Source organism: Schistocerca nitens, chromosome 2 (genome assembly GCF_023898315.1).
Source record: "Schistocerca nitens isolate TAMUIC-IGC-003100 chromosome 2, iqSchNite1.1, whole genome shotgun sequence".
NCBI classification, from domain to species: Eukaryota; Metazoa; Arthropoda; class Insecta; order Orthoptera; family Acrididae; genus Schistocerca; species Schistocerca nitens.
This window is the reverse complement of record NC_064615.1, coordinates 271,394,872-271,422,357: the sequence shown is the minus strand read 5'-3', so window position 1 is coordinate 271,422,357 and position 27,486 is coordinate 271,394,872. Positions and strand designations below refer to the sequence as shown.

The 27,486-nt window shown below is 41.3% G+C and overlaps 1 protein-coding gene across 2 annotated transcripts in view; it reads right to left on the bottom strand.

Moving 5' to 3' along the window:
* The window catches only part of LOC126236014 (translation initiation factor IF-2), a 71,381-nt gene that overhangs the window by 4,934 nt on the left and 38,961 nt on the right, over positions 1 to 27,486 (bottom strand). The window contains exons 3-5 of one of the 2 annotated variants that reach the window (XM_049945027.1): positions 7,239 to 7,363; positions 5,099 to 5,239; positions 4,926 to 5,003 (exon numbers count right to left, since the gene is read on the bottom strand). In XM_049945027.1, the coding sequence (XP_049800984.1) occupies positions 4,926 to 5,003; positions 5,099 to 5,239; positions 7,239 to 7,241 (222 nt within the window). In that variant the 5' untranslated portion in view covers positions 7,242 to 7,363. The remainder of the gene's footprint in view (positions 1 to 4,925; positions 5,004 to 5,098; positions 5,240 to 7,238; positions 7,364 to 27,486) is intronic. The other variant, XM_049945026.1, reaches the window with a different exon arrangement.

Sequence of the window (27,486 nt, the reverse complement as noted above, 5' to 3'; positions counted from 1 at the left end):
TTTCGTTCTGGTATTGTAATTATGTACATCGGTGTTCCTTTTGAACTGTAGTGGATTATTTACAACACACTTTGTGAGGGAATAAGTACACTGTGAAGCAGCAGTCAGAATGCCCAACTCCCTAAAACAGATGTCTACAAGATAATTGTGGGTGAGCACCACATATTATACTTATAGCAGGTTTTTGAGCTATGGAGACTTTCCTTCTAAAAGATGAGTTATCACAGAACATTATTCCATATGGCATTATTGAATGAAAATATGCAAACTATGTCAACTTACTGATTTGTCTTTCCCCAAAGTTTGCAATGATTCAAAGTGCAAATGCAGCTTAACTAAGTTGTTTTATGAATTCTAAAATGTGCTTTTTCTGGTTTAAATTATCATCAGTATGGACACCTAAAAATTTTGATGTTTCCACCCTCTTTGTTATTTTCTTACCATGTGTTACACTTATCAATGGTGTAGTACCCCTAGAAATGCAGAACTGAATAGGTTGTGCCTTTTTAAAATTATGGATGAGACCATTTGCAGAAGACCAGCCAATGACACTTTTAAGAATTCTTTTTACCATTTCTTCTGTTTCTGTCTGTATGCCTGGAATGATTACAGTGCAGGTGTCAGCTGCAAAAAGAACTAATTCTGTTTGTTGTATATTAGACAGAAGATTGTTTACATATAAGAGGAACAACAGTGGACTTAAGACTGAGCCTTGGGAATGCCATACATGATATCTCCCCAGTCGGAATCATGTCCTTGGACTATATTGGTTGAATTACTATTAGTAAATATATTTGTTACCTGTGACTCATAATTTATAGCCATTCCATTCAGTTCAATAGTGATTGTATCCGGTTCTGCAGCTGATTGTCCTGTCTCTCATTTCACGACATTCCATGCAGCCTTAAGTCTGTTGCTGGAATTACTGATTACTGACATTTGTGCATGCTCCTTGATTTTTTAATAATCTTTTTTAGTAATTTTGAGTATTTTTGCAGTGTGCAACTACTGTGGGATCTCTACTTGTTCTTGCCAACAGATACATTTCTATTTGTCTTTCATGAGATACTTTAATCCCCCTAGTGATCCATGGTTTTTTAACATGGCTGTTTAAATTTCCTTCTAATCATCTTATATGGAAAGCTATTTTCAAATAATGATATGAATTTATCATGGAATAGATTAAGTATTTGGTTAGCATTTGGTTCAATATAAATTTCATCCCAGGCTATTTTGCCTAAGCTATTCTTAAAAGCATTTGTCCTTGAGTCATTAATTATTCTAACTGATTCCCACTGAGGAGTACCCATACTGTAAGGCACTACATTATTTATCCTAACTAACTGTGCATCATTGTCAGAGAGAACATATGTTACTGAGTAAGCTGTTGTTTTCTTACTTTGAGCTCCGCCAAAGAAACCATTAGGAATTAGGGACCTACTGTCTTAATCCAGCTGTGTTGAAAAGTTAATCACTGAGATCAAATTGTAGGATCCAAACAAGGTTACCAGATCATTCTTCCAATCAAAACGCTATAGAAAATCTACAATGAAGCCACCACAGACTGTTAACTTGATTTTGCTGTCTGACAGTATAATGTAGCAAGGAATCAAGATTCCTCATAAACATTTCAAAATTTCCCAGTGGGGATCTGTATATAGTTACAATTAAAAGTGAACTGAAACTTCCTGGCAGATTAAAACTGTGTGCCCTACCGAGACTCGAACTCGGGACCTTTGCCTTTCGCGGGCAAGTGCTCTACCATCTGAGCTACCGAAGCACGACTCACGCCCGGTACTCACAGCTTTACTTCTGCCGGTATCTCGTCTCCTACCTTCCAAACTTTACAGAAGCTCTTCTGTAAAGTTTGGAAGGTAGGAGACGAGATACCGGCAGAAGTAAAGCTGTGAGTACCGGGCGTGAGTCGTGCTTCAGTAGCTCAGATGGTAGAGCACTTGCCCGCGAAAGGCAAAGGTCCCAAGTTCGAGTCTCAGTCAGGCACACAGTTTTAATCTGCCAGGAAGTTTCATATCAGCGCACACTCCGCTGCAGAGTGAAAATCTCATTCTAAAAGTGAACTGTTTGTAAACATTAATACACAAGCACAACTTCTTTGGGCTAATCACAGTAAAATCTATTTGTCTCAGTGTTTTTGAATGCGTGTTCTGTCTTAATATATGTAATAACTCCTTCTTTAGACATATTTGTCCTGTATGAGTAAGCTGCTAGAGTGTAATCTTTCATATGTAACTTATCTTATCCTGTGGTTATGTGGTGCTCAGATAGGCAACGGATGTCTATCTTTTCAGAGCTCTCTTAAATTTTCCAAACAGACAAGAATCTCTAATATTTTAATGAAATAAGCTAACCTAAAAAAAAAGGTCCTTCTCTCACACCAGTAACAACATGGATTTTGCTTCGTGTGATGATGGCCCCCTGTAAATTATCTGCAAGCAGCTCAGCCAACCTCTTTTCCTCTCCTATTCAGCTGTTGCAGCGTATAGTATTTCCACATCTCCAAACTGTTGCAACAGGCACTGCAGCCATACGAGATGTAATTTCAGTCAACAGCAGTGTGTTCAACTCAGTGTTCACACAGCTCACATCAGTGCTAACCCAGGGCTGCTCATGGCACTGCAGGACCTCCACAGAACTTGTGTGTGTCTGTACTCGCTACTCCTATTTCATTCATGTCCCCTCTGTCCTTAGCCAGGCTGTTCACTGCTCTATCTACACAATAACACAATCCTCTTTGCCAAAATCTTTGCACTGATTCCCTATTTCCTCTGTCACCTGGCCAAGGTTAGCACTTGGCTTCACAACACTTGTGACCTGATACCCTCTTCCTAATTTGTCCTGTACCATGTAGCCTATACGAGTTTCTTTGCTAGAAGTATGGTGCACTACTGCACCCTACTGTGACCTACAGCTGTATGAGGCACTTCCCTCCCAGTTTAGGTAATAACTCAGATTTATCTGATACTGGAAGTTCAAATGTGGGTGAAACTGAAGAGCTGTTCCCCTTTCACCCGTTGCTTGTTATTTTTACCCAGTTCCCATGATCTTCTTCCATCTTGTTGCCAAATCAACTTTTTCTTAACTGGTTGCAGATGTCCAAAAAAGTGGACTATTTTCCAGTTCCACCAATACTTCTTGAAGAATATTTAGATAATTTACAGAACTACTGTGAAAAGGATAGATTGCCTTGGCAGCCGGAGACAGTGATCGTGACTCTCTCTCTCTCTCTCTCTCTCTCTCTCTCTCTGTGTGTGTGTGTGTGTGTGTGTGTGTGTGTGTGTGTGTGTGTGTTTGTTTGTTTGTTTTTGTCTGTTTCAGAAGAAGGCCTCCTTTTGGCCGCGAAACTTCACTTGTTTAACAGTCTTTTTGTTGTGCCTGTCTGTGACTTGACATCTCTACTATACTGTACGGTGAGTAGAACCTATCCTTCTCATAATATTCTTATTATTTCATCCTGGATTTTAAATTGTTTAATTTACAGACCTGGCAGTACCATTAAACAAGGTCCAGTTAGCCCACTGCTGATGCACTCTGCCCATACAATCATGCCAGGAGAATCTAACTCTACCTCCAACGCTACATGGGGATTCACAGAATCCTAGTGGACATAGTAGTGCCTGTCCACTCTGCTGTTTACTTTGAAAGACATTTTGTTGCTCCACGGAACACTTTTGTACAACTTGTAATCAGCTTCTTATTGGATTGTGTACAATTTGCAGAATTTGATACACCTGCCCAGATCATCATCATTTAGGCCTTGAGGTAAAGTAGGCCTATTTGGTATCAATTTTGGCTGTTTCTGTGTCTTTGCTCTTGCTATTCTGTAATCCTTGGATGCTGTTTTTTTTAGATTTATTCAGTGTTTGTACAAAAAAAATAATTGAGCAATAACATTAAGATTCTCTTATGTAGGAACAGATTTTGACCTACCTGAACGAGGAGACTCTGCTGCCAACCACATCTCTTCAAACCTTAAATTCATTTTGCTAATACCTTGTCAAAATGGAGTTTGAATGATTGTGAAAAATTCCACAAAAAAATCACAAACATCATTGTAATTATGGATGTGTTTCCACCATCGTTACAAAACAAATACTCACTGCTCTGTAGTTAACTTTCTATTCGTTGTTTCCCGGGTAACAACAAATGACATAACCTGATGAGGAGTAAGTCATTCAGATCCTAGGTTGGTAGAGAGTTACCTGTTGTGAGGGAGAGGGTAGACCTGTACTTCCAGTAATTTCATAAGTTTGGTGCTGGAAAATAGCCGGGGATTGTTCTGATTCACTGCAAGATGTATCTTTGTTATCACTAAATCTACTATTCCAGCATTCACTTGCTTTTTAACCTCTGTTTAACTTCATTGCTTCCTGTTGCCCTCACAACAGCCAGGTATAGATTTTTCTATTTTTACTGAGTATATCTGAAGTACGGTACTTTGAATTTCACAATCTGATGCTAAGTATTGACTAGCCATTCTGTCTGCTTGTAAATTCACATTTGGCTTATGTGAATTCTTTTCATACAGTTATTAATTAACAATAAAGATTTCTAATTTTGACTGATACAATAAAAGATTTTATTAAAACAATCACTGCCATTACAGTAGGTGTGGTGTGTCTCAAATCAAAAACCATTTGGTTTCCTTGGACAGTCATTCTGGTTATAAACTACAAATAAAGTATCATTTAATGATTTAAACATATACTTGCATGATATCACTGATCAACGAAGACAGTGCAATAATTAATTTTTTTTTAAATTGATGTTATATAGAGCGACAATTAATAAGAATCAGGATGCTGATGTAAGATACATTTGTGAGAATAATTAAGGAACACAGGATCCAGAGGCTGGTGCTGTAATTAATAAAAAACTGCAATTGAAGTATTCTCCAACATACTCACCGGTTTTCCAAAAAATTGTTCATTCCAATTGACACATGTGCCATGATCAAAATTCATGGGTCTGGGACACTGCATTTCCTGTGAGTAGAATGACTTTTTTAATAATGTAATAGTACAAAATAAATTAAATCTGAAAAAATGAATGGCAAGTGTAATTAAAATACTGAACTCACATACGGAAAATAATATGGCTGATCAAATTTTGGGAAACTTGTCAGACGTATGTCTGGAGGAATCATGTAATTTCTATCGATTTTTTGAGCCACACACTGTTCTTTCTCATCTTCTTTCTTAAAGAAAGCACCAGGTAATTCCTGTAAACAGAAACAAATGGATTGAAATATTGTTACTGGTCTCTATTGCAATCATATAAGAAAGAAACGATGACACTGCAACAAGCAAACCTATTTTTTTTAAGGGAATCCAACAGTTTTAAGACATAAATCCCAAAATTGTAAGATACCACTGAAAATGATAAATTTTTGAAAATGTAACTGGGTGGATAAAAAATCTACTTGCCAAGTGGCAGCAGGAGAACGCACATAAAAGGATTGAAATTCAGACGCTTTCAGGACCAGTGGTTCCTTCTTCTAGCAGAAGAGTTGAAGAGGAAAGAAGAGGGGTGAAGGAAAAGGACTGTTGAGATACAGGAAATGGGGAGAGTTGCCCAGTACGTTGGATGTGATTGCCGGAAAATCTCCTTTGAACTAGGCTGGCAGGGTAATTATGTGCAGTGAAGACGGAGGTGAGAATGGTGTTATATTGTCATAAACAGTCTGTATCTGAACAAATACATCTGCCTAGAATGCCAAGACTGTATGGGAGAGAATGTTTGAAATGGAAATGATGGCAACTGTGAAAATGTACACTATGTGATCAAAAGTATCCGGACACCTGGCTGAAAATGACTTACAAGTTTGTGGCGCTCTCCGTCGGTAATCCTGGAATTCAATATGGTGTTGGCCCACCCTTAGCCTTGATGACAGCTTCCACTCTCACTGGCATAAATTCAGTAAGGAGCTGGAAGGTTTCTTGGGGAATGGCAGCCCATTCTTCACAGAGTGCTGCACCGAGAAGAGGTATCAATGTCGGTCAGTGAGGCCTGGCACAAAGTCGATGCTCCAAAACATCCAAAAGGTGTTCTATAGGATTTGGGTCAGGACTCTGTGCAGGCCAGTCCATTACAGAGATGTTATTGTTGTGTAACCACTCCGCAACAGGCCAAACAGATGCTCGACTGTGTTGAAAGATGCAAACGCTATCCCCAAATTGCTCTTCAACAGTGGGAAGCAAGAAGGTGCTTAAAACATCAATGTAGGCATGTGCTGTGATAGTGCCATGCAAAACAACAAGGAGTGCAAGACCCCTCCATGAAAAACACGACCACACCATAACACCACCACCTCCAAATTTTACTGTTGGCACTAAACACGTTGGCGATAACGTTCGCCGGGCGTTCGCCATACCCACATCCTGCCATCAGATCGTCACATTGTGTACTGTAATTCGCCACTCCACACAAGGTTTTTCCACTGTTCAATCATCCAATGTTTACGCTCCTTACACCAAGTGATGTGTCGTTTAGCATTTACTGGCATGATGTGTGGCTTATGAGCAGCTGCTTGACCATGAAATCCAATTTTCTCACTTCCTGCCTAACTGTCATAGTACTTGGAGTGGATCCTGATGCAGTTTGGAATTCCTGTGTGATGGTGTGGACAGATGTCTGCCTATCACACATTACAACCCTCTTCAACTGTCGGCAGTCTCTGTCAGTCAACAAATGACGTCGGCCTGTACACTTTTGTGCTGTACAAGTCCCTTCACGTTTCCACTTCACTATCACATCAGAAACAGTGGACACAGGGATGTTTAGGAATATGGAAATCTCATGTACAGACGTATGACACGAGTGACACCCAATCACCTGATGTACAGACGTATGACACGAGTGACACCCAATCACCTGACCAAGTTCGAAGTCCGTGAGTTCCACAGAGTGCCCCATTCTGCTCTCTCACGATGTCTGATGCCTACTGAGGTCACTGATATGGATTACCTGCAGTAGGTGGTAGCAAAATACACCCAATGTGAAAAATTTACGTTTTTGGGGGTACCCAGATACTTCTGGCACATAGTGTAAGTACTGTTGCTTGTTAGTAGGTTTAACATGAACAGAAGTGTGTAGCTGGTCTTCAGTGAGGATGAGGTCAGTGTCAAGGAAAGTGGCATGGGATTCGGAATAGGACCATGTGAAATTTAAGTAGGAGAATACATTTAGAGATTCCAAGAATTTTAACAGGTCAGCCTCACCATGAGTCCATGTGACAAAGATGCAATCACTGTGTCTAAACCAAACCAGGGTCTAAAGGCTTATGGATCACAGAAAAGCCCCCTCCAAGTGACCCATCACAAGGTTGGCATAGGAAGGAGCCATCCTGTAATTGAATGAGTATTACATGTAAGTCTGCCTCAATATTAACCAAATAAACTGTCTGTTACAGTGAATGGCTTTTTTAAAATAAGTAGAAAATTGTGAGTGCAAACATCCTGCTCCCAATGCAAAAAGGGAACAACCTGTGAATGAGTGCTGGAATGTGTGATAGTCACAGAGATTCAATAGCCACTAAAAACTATATTTAACATAAAATTAATAAAAGTGGATGACATCTTGATTTTACATGTACATTAAGACTTATTTCTTCCAATACTGAAGACACAGATTTATTAGGATTCCCAAAATCCTTAAACTTGACCATTCTGGACATCCCATTGTGACTAGTTAGTGTGCTGGTTACATTTCCAACCCACTGCCCACAGCCCAGTTACCCATTTCAGAGACATAATGCACTTTCTTCATCATCTCTCAGCCATTCCCACATCACTAAAACCTGGATACCTACTCATCACTACTGATGCCAACATCCTCCATGTCTAGAGCCTTCTCACTGTAAAACACAATCTTTTCCAATGTCCTTCCAATTCCTAGTCTACCCCCCCCCCCCCCCACACACACACACACAAACACACACATTCCTTATACACATGGCAAATACGTTACTTAACCATAACTGCTCTTCCTTGGAGGGAAAGATACAGAAACATATCTGGGACATGGTTATGGGCACCCACTTGGCACCCTCATATGTCAACTGACTTACGGGCCATCTACAGAAAATCTTCCTAATCAACCAAAATGTCTGGTTCAAGCCCTCTGACCACTAACAGTGCCTCCCTTCTCACAGCTGCCATCCCTTCCACATTAAAAATTCCCTCCCATACAGTATGGCCACCTGTGGATGTCACATCTGCTGTACTGAGCTATCCCTTTCCCAGTATGCTTAAGGTCTTACTAAGGCCTTCATCGATAGACACCCTCCCACCACTAAGACCACAAATAGATATCCCATTTAATAGCCACAAATGCCCCCAATCCTCTGACTATCCCAGTGAACTGCCTGCAAAGGAGATCCTGTTATTACCCAGTATCACCCCTGACTGAAAAAACTCAACTATATCCTTCACATGAGCTTTGAGTACTCATTGTTGTGCCTGGAAATCAGGCCATCCATTAATCAATTACATCGTCTACCAGCTTTTCTGTGACTTTGGATGGTCCTTTATGTGGGCGTGACTACTAATCAGCTGTCTAACCAGATAAATGGGCATTGCCAGATTGCGACTAAGAGGGCACTGACCCATTGACAGAACATGTTCCTGCGCACAATATGTTCGATTTCAATCGCTGCTTCACAATCTGGGTCATGTGTGCCCCCCCCCCCCTTCCCATGTACACCACATTCTCTGAATTACATATATAGGAATTATCCTTACAACATCCACGATCACCTTGTAGACTTCTGTTTAAGAAGTTGGGCATTCTGACTGCTGCTCCACAGTATATTTGTTGTTTTGTTGTAAATAATCCACCACAGTTCAAAAGGAACAATGATGTACATAATTACAATACCAGAAGGAAAAAGGACATTCATTACTTAACATGAAGGTTTAGCACACAAAAAGGGTGCACAATGCTGCAATAAAAATTTTTGATCACCTACCCAAGGATATAAAATGTCTGACAGGCAGCAAAGTAAAATTTGAAAACAAAATGAAAAAGTTTCTCCTTGTCAAACCCCCACATTCTGTAGAAGAATTTATATTGTTGTAATGTGTAAAATGTGTTGGGTAAGAATTACTAACTCACATCTGTGTACTTAAAAATAGCTTATAAATTTTGAGCATGTAACCATATTCACAAACTGATTTGCAATGGAATGTAAAATGACTCATTCCACATCATTATGATTCATCATGAAAAATGATCCATGGAATATGAAACTAACAAACACATCCTTCGCTCCCGCACTCTTTCTGCTAGCCCCATCTGACACTCACCCTCCTTTCTGCAGTCTTCCTCTTCCTCTTTCTCTCTCCCCATACCAGTCCACTCCTCTGCATCATTGTATACCACAAACAACTCTTTCTGCCTGCATGTGATTAACCTTATTCCTAGGTCATGCACTTCCCCTCCCAGCCAACAGCCAGCCTTCCCTACAACTCTGCCTTATTCTCCTTCTTTTCTTCCCTCACCCATTCCATCCATATGGTGTGTTGCTCCAGTGGAGATGCAATGCCTCTAGTTTAGTTGGATGGGATAATTTAACCACGCAAGTGAATGGGTGCTGACATGTATACATTACTACTAAATTCTGAAGGAAGATGTTGTCTGAAAGCTTAGCAACGTTTACAGGTCTTCTGTTTGTGCCTGTTGGCCAGTCATGTTTCAACTATATGATGAATTGTTGCCTTTTATTCCTTCCATTAATTTATTTATTTTATTTATTCATCCATAGACAGTCAGGACTGTATGGATATTGTCAACATAAGTATATACAATAGGTACACAAATTTATAATTATCACAATCAGAATTCATGAATATTGTAACATAAAGATACATTGTTAAACCATTTAATAACACAGCTGATAATTTTTACATCCAACTAAATATTTATATCATTCCAAGTAATCCTTGACAGTATACTTGTACCAAGGACTTGCCATTACCATAGTGGCACAGGTTTTTGAATCTATAAGTTGCTTTATGGATGGAGTTGATTATACTAGTTGTGTAAGACACTTCTAAGACATTTGTGAGATGCATTTCATCACTTACCCCCAGGACAATTATGTAATTAAACAAACATGTTCTGTAATTGATCTAGTTTCTTACTTAACTAATTTCCATATTCCTTTAAATTTATTATGAGAATTGCCAACTTTAAACATTAAATTTTTTATTATTTTTTAAATTATTTTACCAAATAAAAGGCTGAACAGTTTTGCTTTGTGTGAAGCATCATTAGTACTGATGAAAGAACTGCATAGGATTTCAGAAACAGGGGCCAAAGAAATTTATTGTGCGTATGGAGGTCACAGGAAGAGCTACACAAATGTGGTGCCCCAGACCTTTATTGTCAAAGTTATTCAGCCAGTAGAAAATCATAAACTGTGTATTCCGTGATAAGGACCAAGTAGTTCAGAATGGATATTTCAGGTGGTAACAGCTTTTGAATGAGTGACAAATGGGAGGTATTCTGGGTTATTCACGTCACAGGTTGCTGGTCAAGAATTAAGAGAGATAATGTTGGATCATTTGGAAGAAGATTCATTAAATGGGCAATGATACTCTGCCATTGAAATGCCCACTTTGAAGTGTCCCGAGCAGAGTACTGGTAGACCAGCAGCTGTACGTTTATCATAAACAATGTGTGTAAACAGTGAGGCCAATTTATTTTTAAGCCAGAACTAAATACTGACAAAGGGTTATGCAGCACATAATTGCAGAGCTAAACTTTTTACAGTTGTACTGTTCATGAATGATGTCTTTTTTTTATCTGTGATTGTGTTTTTAACTGCTGCAATAGCCACTTTTGGAGTGATGAAAATCCATACACCATGCTCACCTCAGATCACTAGCAAAGATTCTCAGCTAAGTTGTGGGCTACAATTTTACAAAGATTTTCTAATAAATCCTTATTGGTGGCCACAGTTATTGGAGTGACTGTAGTTTCAAGGTGACAATGCACTCCTTTAATAATAAATAATGCAAATAACAGGTACCCTCGTTGTTTGGATGAGAAGCAGGGTCCTTTCCCATAGCCAATTTGGTCTCTGGATCTCACTCCTTCTCACTCTTATGCATTTTTTTCCCATACCTCAGTGGAAACTGAAAAGGAACTGGTTGGTAGGGTCCAAACTGACTGCCTCATTGTAGTGCAGACAAGACAACAGGCATATTGTAGCAAAATGTCACGAACCACTATGATATATGATTGAGAGTCCATATAATTTTGTCCCAAAAGATATGATATACCCAGTTGTTGTTATTGCTGTTGTTGTTGTTGTGCTCAAAGGCTGGTTTGATATAGTACACAACTCTATCTTGTGCAAGCCTCTTCATCTCCAAATAACTACCACAACCTACATCCTTCTGAATCCGCTAACTGTATTCGTCTCTTGGTCTCCCTCTACAATTTTCACACCCCCAATCCACTTCCCTCATTTCTTGATGGCTCAGGGTGTGTTAAATCAAAAGGTACTTTCTTTTAGTCAAGCTGTGCCATAAACTTGTTTTTTCCTAGTTCAATTCAGTACCTCCTTATTAGTTATTCACTCTACCCATCTAATCTTCAGCATTCTTCTGCAACATCACATTTCGAAAGCTTTCATTCTCTTCTTGTCTAAACTGTTTATTGTCCATGTTTCACTTCCATACGTGGCTACACTCCATGCAAATACTTTCAGAAAAAATGTCATAGCACTTGAATCTATATTCGATGTCAACAAATTGCTCTTGTCCAGAAATGCTTTTCTTACTACTGCCAGTCTCCATTTTATATCCCCTCTACATTGACCATCGTCATTAGTTTTACTGTCCACATAGTACTCATCTAGTACCTTTAATGTCTCATTCCTAGTTTAATTTCCTCAGTATCATCTAATTTAATTTGACTACATTCCATTACCCAGCATCAGCTGATCTTATAATCTGTTTTCAAGAAACTATCCATTCTGTTCAATTGCTCTTCCAAGTCGTTTGTCATCTATGACAAAATTATAATGTCATCAACAAGGCTTAAAGTTTTTATTTCTTTTCAATGAACTTTAAGTCCCTTTTCAAATATATCCTTGATTTTCTTCACAGCTTGCTCAATTTACTCATTGAATATGAGGCCTATGCCAAAAGATTTTAGAAAAAAAATTCAGGATTTTTTTAAATTTGTAATCAACCATTAAAACTTTTCAAAATACTCTCTTTAGTTTCCCTACCAGTAGATGTCACAATGGAGGCAGATGAGCTGGTGTGATTAGAACAGCAGAGTAGTTCAGAAACCTACCACAGAGGGCGCACAAATCGCATCATGGGCAAACCTGCTGATGCAAGTGTGTACTTGCACGTGGCAATAAGAGGAGCAGGCAATGCTCCTGCACAGTTAAACTGCTGCGGACCTAGCTTGGTGATTCGTGCTGAGAGTTGTTATGTGCTTAGCATGCTGAGCACACTGCTGTGCTTATATCCACATGGGTTAGGATGCTCTGCTTCCCATATTCATTTCAAATTTTGAGTTTGTTCCACTCATGGGGTTCTGTTCCCTAGTTATTACCATGTTACCATCGGTCTGTGATGTACCTGCACCGACCATGTTGAGTAATAACGTTGTCATGCCTTAGGCAGATACTAAAGTCTCCATGAGTGCTTATACATTTTTTCCATCTTTTGAAACCTCTTCAAAAATGTCTCAGTCCAAGTGGATTTAGGAAAGTCACTTGGAGCACTGTAGTATGCTCCTATAGCCTCTTCACTGGATGAAAAACATTGCCCATGAATGTTTTCCTTTGTCCTTGGAAAGACTAAGAGTCATACAGAGCCAGGTCAGGTGAACTGAGTAGGTGAGGGAAAACTTTTACCTTTCCCTTCTCCATGAAGTCAGTTGTTCTGGCAGCCATGTGTGCTGAGGCACTATCACATTGCAGAAAAAGGTGCCCACTCTTCCACTTTGGGTGCTGTGACCTTTTTGTGATGATGACTTTCAGTAGACATTCAGTCACATACAGCTTAACATCAACTATGTGATCCGTGTGCATGGTTACACAGATGAGACGCACAATTGTGGCGAAGAAAGAGGTCGCCATGCTCTTTCCGGGCTCCTACTTCTCCCAGTTTTTGTGGGTAGTTCCACACCTGGAAAGCAGCATACTGAATGTTGCCTCTTTGTTTCACTGTCATAATGGTCACATAACAAAATTGTAAGTGTTTCTGGACCAGAGTTTGCTGAATTATTCAAGCATAAATTCACACCAGTCCATTCTTGACTGTTTTTGTGCTTCTGTCAGGGAATGCAGCACCTGACGAGTACATCTCTTGTTTAGGCCTAAATGATTTGAACAATGGTCTGTGCCCCAATCCATCCAATAGAGTCCATCAAATGTCACAAAATGAGATGAGGATCATCTCTGATCATTTTCCTCACAGCATCAACTTTTCCTCAGAGCATTACCATTGCTGAACAACAGGAGAGTGTTCATTTTCAAGAGACTCCTACCTCCTTGAAAATTCAATAAGCCAGTTTCCAATGGTAATGGCCCTAGAAGGGAGCAGACTCACCAGAAACGCGTACCAGAGAAGAGTGGCATTCTTCTTCATATTGCAGCATGAGAGATCCATCTTGCATTGTGTCTGATTCAGCACTGCCTAGGTCTTCATACACCATTTGCAGCATAGTTTGAAATCTAGTGGTGAGAGAACTGCTAAGTGCATGCTCCAAGATCAAAACACACTTTTTCAAATGGAAATAATCCTACTGTCATGTCAGACTTCCGAATTAACAGCTGCTAAAAAATTTCGGCACAGCCATCGTACCACTGGCAATAGGCTACAACCCTGTGTCACTCCCTTCTCAATTACAATTTCCCTTTCATATCCTTTGACTCTTATAATTACAGTCTGGTTTCTGTACAAGTTGCAAATAACCTTTTGCTCTTTGTATTTTACCTTCGCTACCTTTAAAATTTCAAACAGTTTAGTCCAGCCAACATTGTCTTTATCTAAAGCTACAAATGCTATAAATGTAGGTTTGCCTTTTTCAGCCTATCTTCTAGAATAAATCACAAGATTACTGTTTCCGTCATATGTTCCTACATTTCTTTGGAACCAAAACTGATTCTCCTCGGGGTCAGCATCTACCAGTTTTTCCATTCACTTGAAAATAATTCGTGTCAATATTTTGCAGCCATGACATATTAAACTAATAACTCAGGAGTATTCACATCTGTCAGCAACTGCCTCCTTTGGAATTGGAATTCCTACATTCTTCCCAATGTCTGAGGGTATGTTGCAGGTCTCAAAAATCTTGTACACTGGGTAGAACAATTTTGTTATGGCTGGCTCTCCGAAGGATGTCACTAATTCTAAGGGAATGCTGTCTACTCCAGGGCCCTTGTTTTGGCTTAGGTCTTTCAGTGTCCTGTCAGATTTTTCTCACAGTATCATATCTCCCATCTTATTTTCACCTATTTCCTCTTCTCTTTCTACAAGGGTAATTCAATTATTATCTGCGAAGTAGTTATAAAATTTTATTGTAATCAAATAGGAAACTTACAAGAACATCACTTTTCAACATAGTCTCCTTGCATTTCAACGCACATTGTACAAGCTTGCTGATGCCCTCATACAAGAAGGTTCTCGGTCGAGCTGCGAGCCAGGAATGCACCGCTTCTTTCACTGCTCCGTCTGAGGAAAATCGCCCCTTAATGCCTGTTTGAGTGGACCAAACAAGAAATAGTCAGAAGGGGCAAGATCGGAACTATAGGGAGGATGATCCAGTACTTCAAATTTGAGCTTCTGGAGCATTTCAGCAGTGTGGGCAGCAGTATGCGGAAAGGCATTGTTGTGCAACAACACAATACCTTTTGACAGCAATCCTCAGCATCTGCTTCAAATTGCAAGCTTTAGCCTGGCTGTAAGCATCTCACTGTCACATACATTGTTTATTGTTGTACCCCTTTCCCCATACTGTTCCAGTAATGGACCTTGTGCATCCCAAAAAACTGTAAGCATCAGTTTTCCTGCAGACAGCTGGGTCTTGAACTTTTTCTTGCAGTGCGAATCTGGATGTTTCTATTCCATACTCTGCCATTTACTCTCCAGCTCACAATGATGGATCCATCTTTTGTCACCAGTAATGATCCTGTCAAAGAAGTTGTCCCCTTTGTTACCATAGCAATCCAAATGTTTTTTGCACATGTCCAGGCGCGTTTGTTTGTGCAACAGTGTGAGTTGTTTTGGGACCCATCTTGCACAAACTTTATGAAACCTAAGTCTGTTGTGGATGATTTCATAGGCAGAAATGTGAATAATTTGCAGACGATGTGCCACTTCATCAATAGTTAATCATCTGTCTAAGAGAATCATTTCACCTGAACACTCAATGGTTTCCTCATTTGTGGCGGTAAGCGGTTGTCTGGCTCCTTCATTGTGCATAACACTTGTGCGTCCATTTTGGAATTTTTCAAACCATTCATAGACACTCCATTGTGGCAAAACACTGCTCCCATACTGTACCAAAAGTCTTTGACGAATTTCGGCCCCTGATACGCCTTCCGACCACAAGAAAACAGATCACTGAATGTTGCTCTTCTTTGGTGCAAATAAACAGCGGAGCAGCCATGATTAACAGCATGGCACCAATAATGAAACTAACCTAGCAGTTTGAAAATTGCAAAGATATAACAACAAATAAACAAAGCGTGTGTTGTCAACATAAAATGACAGTGCTACCAAAATTAACAGAAATATAACTAAACTGTGGATAATAATTGACTTACCCTCGCATAACTTTGTATTCAAGTTTGTTTCCTTTATATAGACCTTCTATATATTTCTTCCACATTCCAGCTGTCTCTTCTTTGTTTAGTAATGGCGTCTCACTTAAGCTCTTGCTTTCATACAGCTGCTTCTCTTTCCTCCACAGGCCTCTCTAATTTTCATAATGGTGGGATCTATATTTCCTATAGTCATGCATGCTTCTACAGCCTTGCTTTTGTCCTTCAGCTGTTCTTGCTTAGCCATTCGCACTTTCTGTTCATCGCATTTTTTTTACATTTGTGTTCCCTTTCACCTGCTTCATTTTCTGCATTTTCACATTCTCTCCTTTTGACAATTAAATTCAGTATATTATTTGTTTTCCAGGATTGTCTACAAGGTCTTGTCTTTTTACTAATGTGATCGTCTGCTCCCTTCCCTACTTCACCTCTCAAAAGCTACCCATTCATCTTCTATTGTATTCCTTTCCCCTGTTTCAGCCAATCACTGTCTAATGCTCCCTGTGAAACTCTCAACAACCTCTGGTTCTTTCAACTTATTCCTTTATTTCATCATACATTATTACAATCTCTTTATCATCCGTGGAGCTAGTTGGTATTTAAGTTTGTACTACTATGGTGGATATTGGCTCCATACCTATCCTGGATATGCATTCACTATGCTGTTTATATAGCTTACCTACATACCTATTTTATTATGCATTATATTGCTACATTACTGTTATTTGCTTTTGTGTCGACAACTGTGTTCTGACCTGGCCAGAAGTCCTGTTCCTCCTGCCACTGCACTTCACTAATTTGCACTACATTTGACTTCAACTTGTCCTTTTTCTCAAACCTACTTATCAAATTAAAAGTCTATCATTCCACACACTGAAACAAAGGACACAGCTTTGTTTTCCTGGGTAGTCCTTCCCTGGAGATCTGAATAGGGGACTGTTATACCTCAGAATATTTTATTCGTGAGAATGCCATCGTCATTAAGCCATACTACATGACCTCATGGGGGAAAAATAATTGTTATAGTTTCCCCTGACTTTCAGGCATCAGCATTACCAGAACAGCAAGGACATGTTGGTTAATGTTACAGTAATTCAGACTGTGGCCCCTGCAACTATTGAAGAGGCTATTGGCCCTCTTCAGGAACCATGGATTAGTCCACTCTCTCTCTACAGATACCTCTTTGTTGTGATTACACCTACAGTACAGCTATCTGAATCACTGAGGCATGCGAGCTGCCCCACCACAGCAAGGTGCCATGTTTCATGGGGGTATTTTATACTAAACTATGATGAAAGTTCAATTGCTAGACAAGTTGTACAATAAGGTGCCTGCAGACACAAATCGCAGTGACACGATGGCTGGTGGCCCAGCACCCAGCGATGGACTCCACACATCAGCCTCACATCTGTCACCTCTGCTATTTTGCCCAGCCTTGACGAGATGAAGCAGCAGTGGATCTGTGTCCTTATTTCACTAGAGCAGTGCAGTGACCAGCAACCCTCACAATTCCTGTGCCACCTCCAAAGCCTGATGGAAGCACACAGGGTTTCCGACTGCTTCTTTTATATGTGTGGCTGTCTTGCGTTCCAGCCCCAACACAGACAGCTGTAGCATTGCACATGAATCACTGCCTCACCATACCACCAGCCTTGCTGACAGGTTTCACAAGAAGCTGACCTCCCTGGTTGCAACTGCCGCCACTGAATGCCAAATGCATTCAAAATCTACATCTACTTACATACTCCACAAGCCACCATAGTTTGTGTGGCAGAGAATATCCTGTAGCACTACTAGTTATTTCCTTTCCTATTCCACTCGCAAACAGAGCGAGGGAAAAATGACTATTTATATGCATCCATATGAGCCCTAATTTCTCGTACCTTGTTTTTGTGATACTTATACAAAATGTATGTGGGCAGCAGGAGAATTGTTCTGCAGACAGCTTCAAATGCTGATTCTCTAAATTTTCTCACTACTCTTCCTCGAAAAGACTGTCGTCGCATTCCCTCGAGGGAAACCCATTTGAGTACCTGAAGCATCTCCATAATACCTGCATATTGTTCGAACCTACTGGTAACAAGTCTAGCAGTCTGCCACTGAAATGCTTCAGTTTCTTCTTTTAAACTGACCTGACATGGATCCCAAACACTCGCAGTACTCAATGAGCAGTACTCAAGGGCAAGTCAAACTAGCGTCCTCCATGCGGCCCTCTTTACAGATAAACCACACTTTCCCAAAATTCTCTCAATAAGCAAAAGGCAATTATTCATCTTCCCCACCACAATTGCCACATGCCTGTTCCATTTCACATCACTTCGCAATGTTACGCTAGATATGTAATCAAAGTGACTGTATCAAGCTGCACCCAACTAATGCTGAATTTGAACATTACAGGTTCGTGTTTTCTACTCACCAGCATTAACTTACATTTTTCTACATTAAGAGCTAGCTGCCATTCATCACACGACCTAGAAATTTTTTCCAAGTCATCTTGTATCCTCCTACTGGGACTCAACAATGACACCTTCCTGTACACTACAGCATCACCAGCAAACAGCCACAGATTGCTGACCACACTGTCCAAAAGATCATTTACGAGGGTGGTCTGTAAACTTCTCAGCATGGTAGTGAAAACAAAAATTTATTATTTCAAAGAACTTTTATTTTTCAACATAATCTCCTCTGATATCAAAACATTTCATCCAGTGGTGCTCCAATGCCATTACCCCTCTCTGTAGTGTTCCTCCAGAAGTGTTGCAGAGTACCCATCTACAGCAGCAATGAGCTATTGACTGAATGAAAATTGCTGACCAGCGAGGAATTTCTTCAGTTTTGCGAATAGATGGAAGTTTTGTTAGAAGTTAAGAGTAGCATACTCCAGTTAAGGTTTTACATTTTTGAAGATAGTCAATCAACAAAATTCCTTTCGCATCCGAATACATTGATGCCATGATTTTTCTTACCAATGGCACTTTCCTTGCTTTCTTTGGAGTTGGAGAACCAGCTTCTATCCACTGTGTAGACTGCTGTTTGGATTCAGGTGTGTAGTGGTGAATCCCTTTTTCATCCACTGTCACATTATCAATGCAAAAAATCACTTCTTAAAAAGCATGAAGCACTGTTTGGAAAATGTCACACAAATTTCATTTGTCATCCACAGTGAGCACACATAGCACCCATTTTGTGCAAAGTTTCCTCATGTTCAATTCATGATGCAAGATGTGACCAACACATTCCTTTGATATCCCTAAAGCATTAGCAATTTAATGCACCTTTAAATGCCCATCTTCCAGACTCATATCAAGCACTTTGTTGATGATTTCCGGTGTCCTTTGCATGGGTCATCCTGGACACTTCCACAGCTATGTTTAAACTCAGCCGCCCATTTCTTCATGGTGTAAATTGAAAGTGAAGGGCTGCCACATACATTACAAGCCACAAACGAATTTTGTTCAGCACTTCTTATATGAAGAATTTCATCACTGCATGATACTAGAATTTGTTTTTTAAAGCCATATGCACCAAAACTGTTTCACATGACTGCCTACAGTCAACTGCTGCCTGGAATGGCTTGCAATTTTACATGATGGGTATTAACAAGTCCACCAAGGTAAGGGGGAAAAAGTGATGTGAGTAGTGCTGGAATCTCTGGGCGAGGCTAAGAACTTTTCAGCCAGCCCTCGTATGAACATAAACTTCCCTGGATCACTCCTGACAATATCTTTACCTCCAATGAACACTCACCATTGAATACAACATACTGGGTTCTATTACTTAAGAAGTCTTCGAGCCATTCACGTATCCAGAAACCTATGCCATATGCTCGTACCTTCATTAACAGTCTCCAGTGGTGCACCGTGTGAAATGATTTTCAGAAATCTAGAAATATCGACTTTGCCTGTTCCCCCTTCATCCACAATTCACAATATATTAAGTGAGAAAAGGGCGAGCTGGGTTCTGCACAAACGATGCTTTCTAAAACTGCACTGATTTGTGGACATAAGCTTTTTGGTCTCAAGGAAATTTAATATATTCGAACCAAGAATATATTCTGGGATTCCGCAACAATCTGATGTTAGGGATATTGGTCTGTAATTTTGTCCGCTCTTTCTTTTACCCTTCTTATATCCAGGAGTCACCAGCACTGTTTTTCAGCTGCTAAGTAAGGGGTCAAGAGTACTATTTGTAAAACTGAATGTGATTCCAACTGGACCAGGTGACTTACTTGTTTTTAACTCTTTCAGTTGTTTCTGTATGCCAGGGATGCCTATTACTGCACCAGGTGCCACCCATTGGCTGCCACACTGACAGCTGCCCTACCTTAAGCTCACCTTCACCAATCAATGCACAGCTAACGACAACATTGGCTCCTTCCTCCCCACCAGCCTGCAACACAGCACCCAGCAGTGAGGAGTGTACAACACAATCGCCTCCCTCAGCATCAATATGGCAATGCAGCAGACTACCATTACTCGTCTTGTCTCCAACCAATGCCAAGCAAGCAATGCTAGCTGTGAGCGCAATGAGGGCCACAGTTCCTGACACCCTGCCAATGCCTCTCTGCTGGTACCATGAGTGCTTCAATCCCAACACTGCTAACTGCAGAGAGTCCTGCTCTTGAGCTTCAAATGCCGACAGCCATTGGGAAGAGGCAAGCCCAGCTGCTGCTCAGGTTCCCAGCACCCGTTCATTTGCGACATCCACTCCTCCACACCATTCCCGATTGACACCAGCTCAGGGTGTCTATCTCCCCACAGAGTCTCTTATATGATCTTGGTGGCACCTCAGCAATCCTCCTGACAGTGGCGAAAAGCTCTACCACTACTACCTACATCGTGCTTCATTGTGTCCTTGATCTCAGCCTGCAATGGCATCTGCCCTGTTGCTGACATCACCAACTGTATTATTAGAGCAGATTTCAGTGGGTGCTATCTCCTGCTCCCTGAAGCCACCATCTAGTGCTTCACTGATGGCAATACCAGGAGATCAACTAAGTGCACCACCCATTTCAGTGTCTTCTTCTATGTGAAGCAGGTGGCATACTTTGGGCTATATGCTGGTTCCCTGGTGCAGTTTCCTGCTCTGACAGCCCTGTTCAGCACACCTTGGGAGGTCTGCCATTCAACTGTCCATTGCAATGATACCATATCTGGACCATCTGTCTTCTGCCAGCTGTGGTCCCTAGCACTGAACAAGCCCAAGATCACCAAGCCACAGTTTGATGAGCTGATTGCCACTGGTGTGCTGCATCCTTGAAGAGCCCATGTGCATCTGCCTTGTCCAAAGAAGTATAGTTCCTGGTGCACATGCAGTGATTACTGGATATTAAATGCCCAAAACATTCCTGACTATTATCCGATGCTACTCCTTTACAGCTACAATGCGCTGGCTGGAACTACAATCTTCAGCACGATCGACTGTGCCAACGTTTTCACCTGCCACAGATTTCACCCAGATTTCTAGTGCACATGAGGACATCCAGAAAACCACAATCATCATGCCATTTGGCCTGTGCAAGAGTGCCTTTATGACCTTCTGCCTCCAACATGCTGCTAAAATGGGGCAACCTCTCCTGGTCAGCATCTCGTGAGGCTTGCCCCGGTGCTTTGCCTAGTTTGGTGACATCCTTGTTTTTTCTGCAAGCACTCCACATAATCTTTGAATGCCTCCGGGACACCAGCAAAATTGTCAATACAGCAAACTTCATTCTATGTTACATAGATTAAAAAACTGACCACAAAAAAAAAGAGAAAGAACTAGATCTCTGAAATGTAGCTATGAGTAATGTTTATCCTAGAAACTTATTAGACACATTATTCAAAAAGAAAACCAATCACACACATGCCAATCCCACAGATGAAATAACTTTAACCAGAGACAAAGATGAATCACAGAAAAACAATGTTCTTGTATGGCCATATCTAGGCATTATTTCCGACAAAATTACTCAGTGTTTCAAGAATACAAAATTATATGCCAGTTGCAGAACCACTAACAATCTACAATGATTATTGAGACACATACCACATAAATCACAACCGTTTTTGCAATCAGGAATCTACAAAATTAACTGTGAACAATGCCCAAAATTTTATACTCGACAAACAGGAAGAAAAGATAGTACATGATTTAAAGAACACACAACAATAAGTGACAATAAGCCATCCACATTTGCTGCACACTTAAGACACCAACTGTAAAATACCTAATACAGACAGATCACTTCAAATATTTCATAAGTTACAGAAATGAAAAATCGTGAATGTAATGGAAGAAATTGAAATTTACATCCATCTAAAAGATCAGTCCGACTGAGTTTTAAATGAGCAAAAAGAACTGCGAAATGGGAAATTCCAGACAACTTTTTACCAGTTCTATGATGAAGAGTTATAGAACCATAGACTGTAAAATTATCACTATACTCATTAATAAATATGACTGTAATGTGAAACATCATGCAACCATAAAGCAGTTTTTTCTCGACTCTCGTATTTCTCAGTACTGTTTCATAGAGTAATGTGATGGCTTTTATATATCAGATCTTTGTATCAACTATTCAAAATTGATGTGCTCCTACAAAAAAAGAACAAATATATATACAAATATTTTAAAGAAATTACATACAGTCATAGTTACAACATTGATGAATGAAAATTAAATATTACTGAGAACAAAAGCATATGCAGGTTAATTAACAAATTTCTGTAACTTAATTATAATCTTCCTAGTGTTAACTATGTTTAAACATGGGTCTTGCATATAAGAGCTTTGCAACAACTTCTCAAAAGTAACATGCTTCTAAAAGGGTGTAAAACATCTTGGATTTATTTTATGAGCGTAACATGGAATAATTTACTACTAAAAAAATCATCCATAAAGTAAGTTACAATGTGCCTAGTATATCTACAGATATGACTTGTCCCTACATCAAAATCACAGGTGTCACTAATGTATCCAATGTATAATGCTTCTGTTTTAGGTACTTGAAAATGGCCTAATGCTGAAATTGTACAATCATATATGAAATAAAAAGAATGGCAGCTGAAGGCATCACGAAATCTTTCAAAAAATTCATTGCAGCTGCAGACCATATCACACTGAAAATTACAGCAAACTGTGTCTTGTCAACAATTGGTATTCCTGAGCCATACCATTGGCTCATGTCTCCTAACTGACAACGTACAAGCTATCCTCGATTTTCCAGTCCTAAAACATTCAAGAACCTCTGCCACTTCCTCTGCATGTTGAACTTCTACTGCTGCCACCTCACCACCTAAGAACTGCCTCTGTTATGCAGGGGCCACTCTGCACTACCCATCACAGCTCAAACAAAGGGGAACAAGCCTGTTCCACGGACACGACAAATGGAAGACCAGCTTCGCTCCCAGACAGCATAACTTGGCAGATAATATCCTGCTTGCCCCCCCTCCCCCAACTCAGTTACTGCCCTGGCTGATATCAGCCATTTGGCCACTGGTGCCATCCTGCAGCAGCAAGTCAGCATCACCTGGCAGCTGTGTGTGTGTTTTCTTTCTCCTGCAGGCTCTCTGCCACTCAATGGTGTTGAAGCACATACGACACGGAGCTCCTCTCCATCAATAAGGAAATCAAATATTTCCGCCCATTGGTGGAGACCCACCACTTCAAGGTCTTCATTGACCACAAGTCTATTATGTTTTCCCTCTAGAAAGACACTGACCTGTACTCCCCACATCAATTTGGGTAACAGCTGTTCGTCTCTGAGTTTACTACCAAAATATGTCACATTATCAGAACTGACAATGTCATTGCTGACTCCTCAGCTACACCTGTGCTGTCACTTCATCCCTTGACTGCAAGGCACTTGGCTTTGTCTAGGAGCACAACCTGGAACTAGTCCACCTCCACCTGGAGACCACTTCCAGCCTCCATATCCAACGTGTGTCAGCCCTGGCAAAGATAGCAGTATCTGGTGGAGCGTATCCACCAGCTCATGGTGCCCATTCCTGCCCACTGCATTTTGCAAGGCTGCATTCGACCCGTTATGCAACCTTGTGTGTGCGCCCACACCACACTGGTTACATAGCATTTCCTGTGGCCAAAGGGACTCCAAGACCATGGGACCGTACCTCCCCACCTATCAGCCTCCCGAGATTGGCCACCACGTACCTGCTCCCACTACTGCCTTTTCAAACATCAAACAATGCTTGTTCCTGTTCAAGTGGACACCATCAGCCCTCTACCACCCTCTGATGGCTGCCAATATGTCCTCACCATGGTGGACAGGTTCACCCACTGGCCTGAGGCAACACTGATACCCACAGTCATTGCCGCTTCTGTCTCTGTGTGGACTGCACATTTTAGCTGCTTGTCTCTTATCTCAATGGATCACAGCTGCCAATTTCCATCTTTTCTCTTGTGTGCCCTGATCGACCTCTACAGGGCTGATCTGCACCTAATATTGAGCTACCGTACAGCCGACAATGGCACGGTGGAATGGCTCCACCATACCTTACAGGCGACCCTTGTTTGTCACAAAATCAGTTGGACTGCTGCCCTGCCACTGGTACTTTCAGCCACTGTATCACTCTCAAGGCTGACCTGGAGATGTCAGTCACTGACCTTGTCTACAGGTGCCAGCAGACTTCTTGGAGACCAACAACATGCATGTGGATGACATCATGCCTGAGCCTACACCCCCCCCCCCCCCTGCATTATGGTGAACATAGGGCATTCATCCACGGCAACTTTGGCTCCTGCACTTATGTCATGCTGCTCATGATGTTCACCTGCTGCTGTTTCACCCACACTACTCTGGCCTGCAATGGGGTCTGAAGTGGGATTCTTATATCTCCACGGCACCCCAATTGGCATCTCAATTGACAAGCTTAAGGCATCCTATATGCTGCTTGCCCTGACACCACTCACATTGACCACCATCCTTGTCAACAACCCACACACACACAAGTGCCGCCACCACCGACTCCCTCCAAGATGGTGACCTGGCACACCGCTGCCAAGGACATTGCTGGTAACTCACCAAGTTACACTGGCACCATCCCCAACACTATCCTCGACTGCTGACAACACAGGCACCAGCATCCTCAATGTCTGGGGACACTCATGCCCCTGCCCCACTACCTCTCTTGTAACCTAAACATGACCGAGCAATTTCATCTCTGCCGCCCGCCAACTACACTCTCAATACAGCATTGCCTTCGCCACTCCCACAGCAGCGCTATTTCATAAGTTCACAGTGGTGGCTCTGGACCTGTTGGTGCCCATCTTCACACTGAAGGCACTGGAAATTCACGCTCACAATGCCCCGTGCATACTTTTTCATCTGTCAAATACAGGCACACAGACGTCAGTTCCTCCAGGCAGTGACCCAGCAATGCTGCTATGCTCCTGCCTCTACCACCATGCACTGGCAACCTCGTCCAGCACCTTCTCACTGCGTATGCAGTTTCGGACACAAGCTGCACTTGGCCAGTTTCCATATACCACATTGCTCTGGACGATCCACCTTGGCAACCCCCCCCCCCCCCCCCCCCAACATGCATGCTGCCAGCTGACGCACTGCTCCTGCTCACTGCTGACACTTTGCTGGCCCTTCCTGTGACAAAATGGTCTGGCATTACTGACAGCCAGCTGCATTGCCTACATCATGCTCAGTGTCCTGACGACCAGTGCCCAACTCTATAACATGACCTGCAGCTTTGACACCACTGCCCTCAGCCTTATTGCTGGTACAACATGCCCGTCAACTGGTATCACCCCTCATCATCATCATTATCTCGCTCCTCCTCCACATTTTGTCCTCATGAGGGGAGGGGAATTGTGTTGTGGCCCATAACTTTTAGCTGTCCAGCCCCATTCTCTATGTACATGGCTCACTATGGTAGTGCAGTGAGGGTCTTTCTTCATGTGTGTCTGTCTGCTTCTGCCCAAAACTCTCGGTACTACCATGAGATTGGACACGAGTATACAGTGGTCACTGGCTAAAAGGACCAAAACAATAGCTATGCACCTAGCTAGGCTTCCATAGGCCTAACACTGCTGCCAGTTCTCTGCTTCTCTCTGAGGTGACAACAGTGGAATTGAGTCCTGAGCACGTGCCGCAACAGACATACCATATGTCTATGCAGATCATATCAGTGCTGAACACAGTACCGAGTCCATTATTGGATGCTTGTGCAAAAGTATCGAGATCACTCACATCATGCTGTTTCTACATCTGCAATGCAGCACAGTTTGTAAAGCACTGCATCAAACTGCAAAACACTTTATCCCACTGGCAAGTGCACGTGCCCATGAGAGTACTGGCCAAGATTTGATCTCCCCTCCATCATGGCCAGCACGCTCACATGAAGACAGTGTATCATTCTACTGAATTCTGCTCTGGCCATTTCCCCATGAGAGATGTTAATCAGTTCTGCACCTCGTGGCAGCAAATTTCTGTTACTGCCAGTGAAATCTATGGGACTTGTTACTACGCATATGCATCACATCCAATATTGTTTGGAAACATCTCTGTTACCTCCATCATCACCTCTGTCCATAATAAAAACCACTAACCACCAATACTATCTGCATTTTGACAGATGTCATCCCTTCCATACCAAAAAATCCCTTCCATACAGCCTGGCCACTCATTGATAACATATCTGCAGTGATGTGAACTCCCTTGCCCAGAATGCTGACTGTCTCATAAGGGCCTTCACAGACAGGCACTATTGCCCCCTCCTGCCTCATTAAACCTAGTCTGCAAACAGATTTCCCATGCCATATACACACTCCCTCATAATCACACAGCCACCAAAAATCACTTACAAAGGTGCATCCCCCTCATCAGCATCCTTTTCACAGCCCAAACTCACACCAACTTATCCATTTTCCTTTTGCAACCACGTAATACTTTTATTTGTTCATTTCTCACGTTATTTCTCATTTTCGTAACATCACACAATCCTAATTGACCTCTGCAGCAGATCAGAAAAGTATGCCTTTCCCTAGCTTTGAGGGCTGTTCAAAAAGCATCCAACTTTTATTTATAAAATCAGTCTTTGTCCAGATACCATTGTTTGACACTAGTCACCTTCAATGTAGTCTCCTTCAGCTTCTATACATCTTTCCCAACACTGCTGTCATGCTGGAAATCCTCTTTTGGCATGGTGCCCAGCTGCTGCATCAAATTCTGAATAACGCTTACCCTGTTCTGAAATTTGGTGCCTTTCATTATTCCACAGGTATTTCATGAAGATACCCTTTGTTTCCTGTTAGTTGGGTAAGACTTGAACTGTTTTGCAGCACTGCCAGTGATACCATAAAATTTTAATTTTCTCATGAGAATACTGTGATTCACACAGTCAAAAGCTTTTGACAGGTCATGGAAAATGACAGTAGCCTCTAATTTGTTATATAATGAATTAAGTACATCCTCATTGTATGTGCAAATAGCCTTCTCCATATCAGAACCCTTAAGGAACCCCAGACTGCGACTTGGACAATATATTGTTTGCAGTCAGTTGCATAAGAAGACACTTAAATACAACCTTTTCGAATATTTTTTTAAAAACCATCAAAAGTGAAATTGGTTGCTAGCTTGATGGTATCACTTTGTCTGCATTCTTGTACAGAGGCTTAACATTAGCACATTTTAGCCAGTCTAGAAATGTTCTGCTGATAAGGGA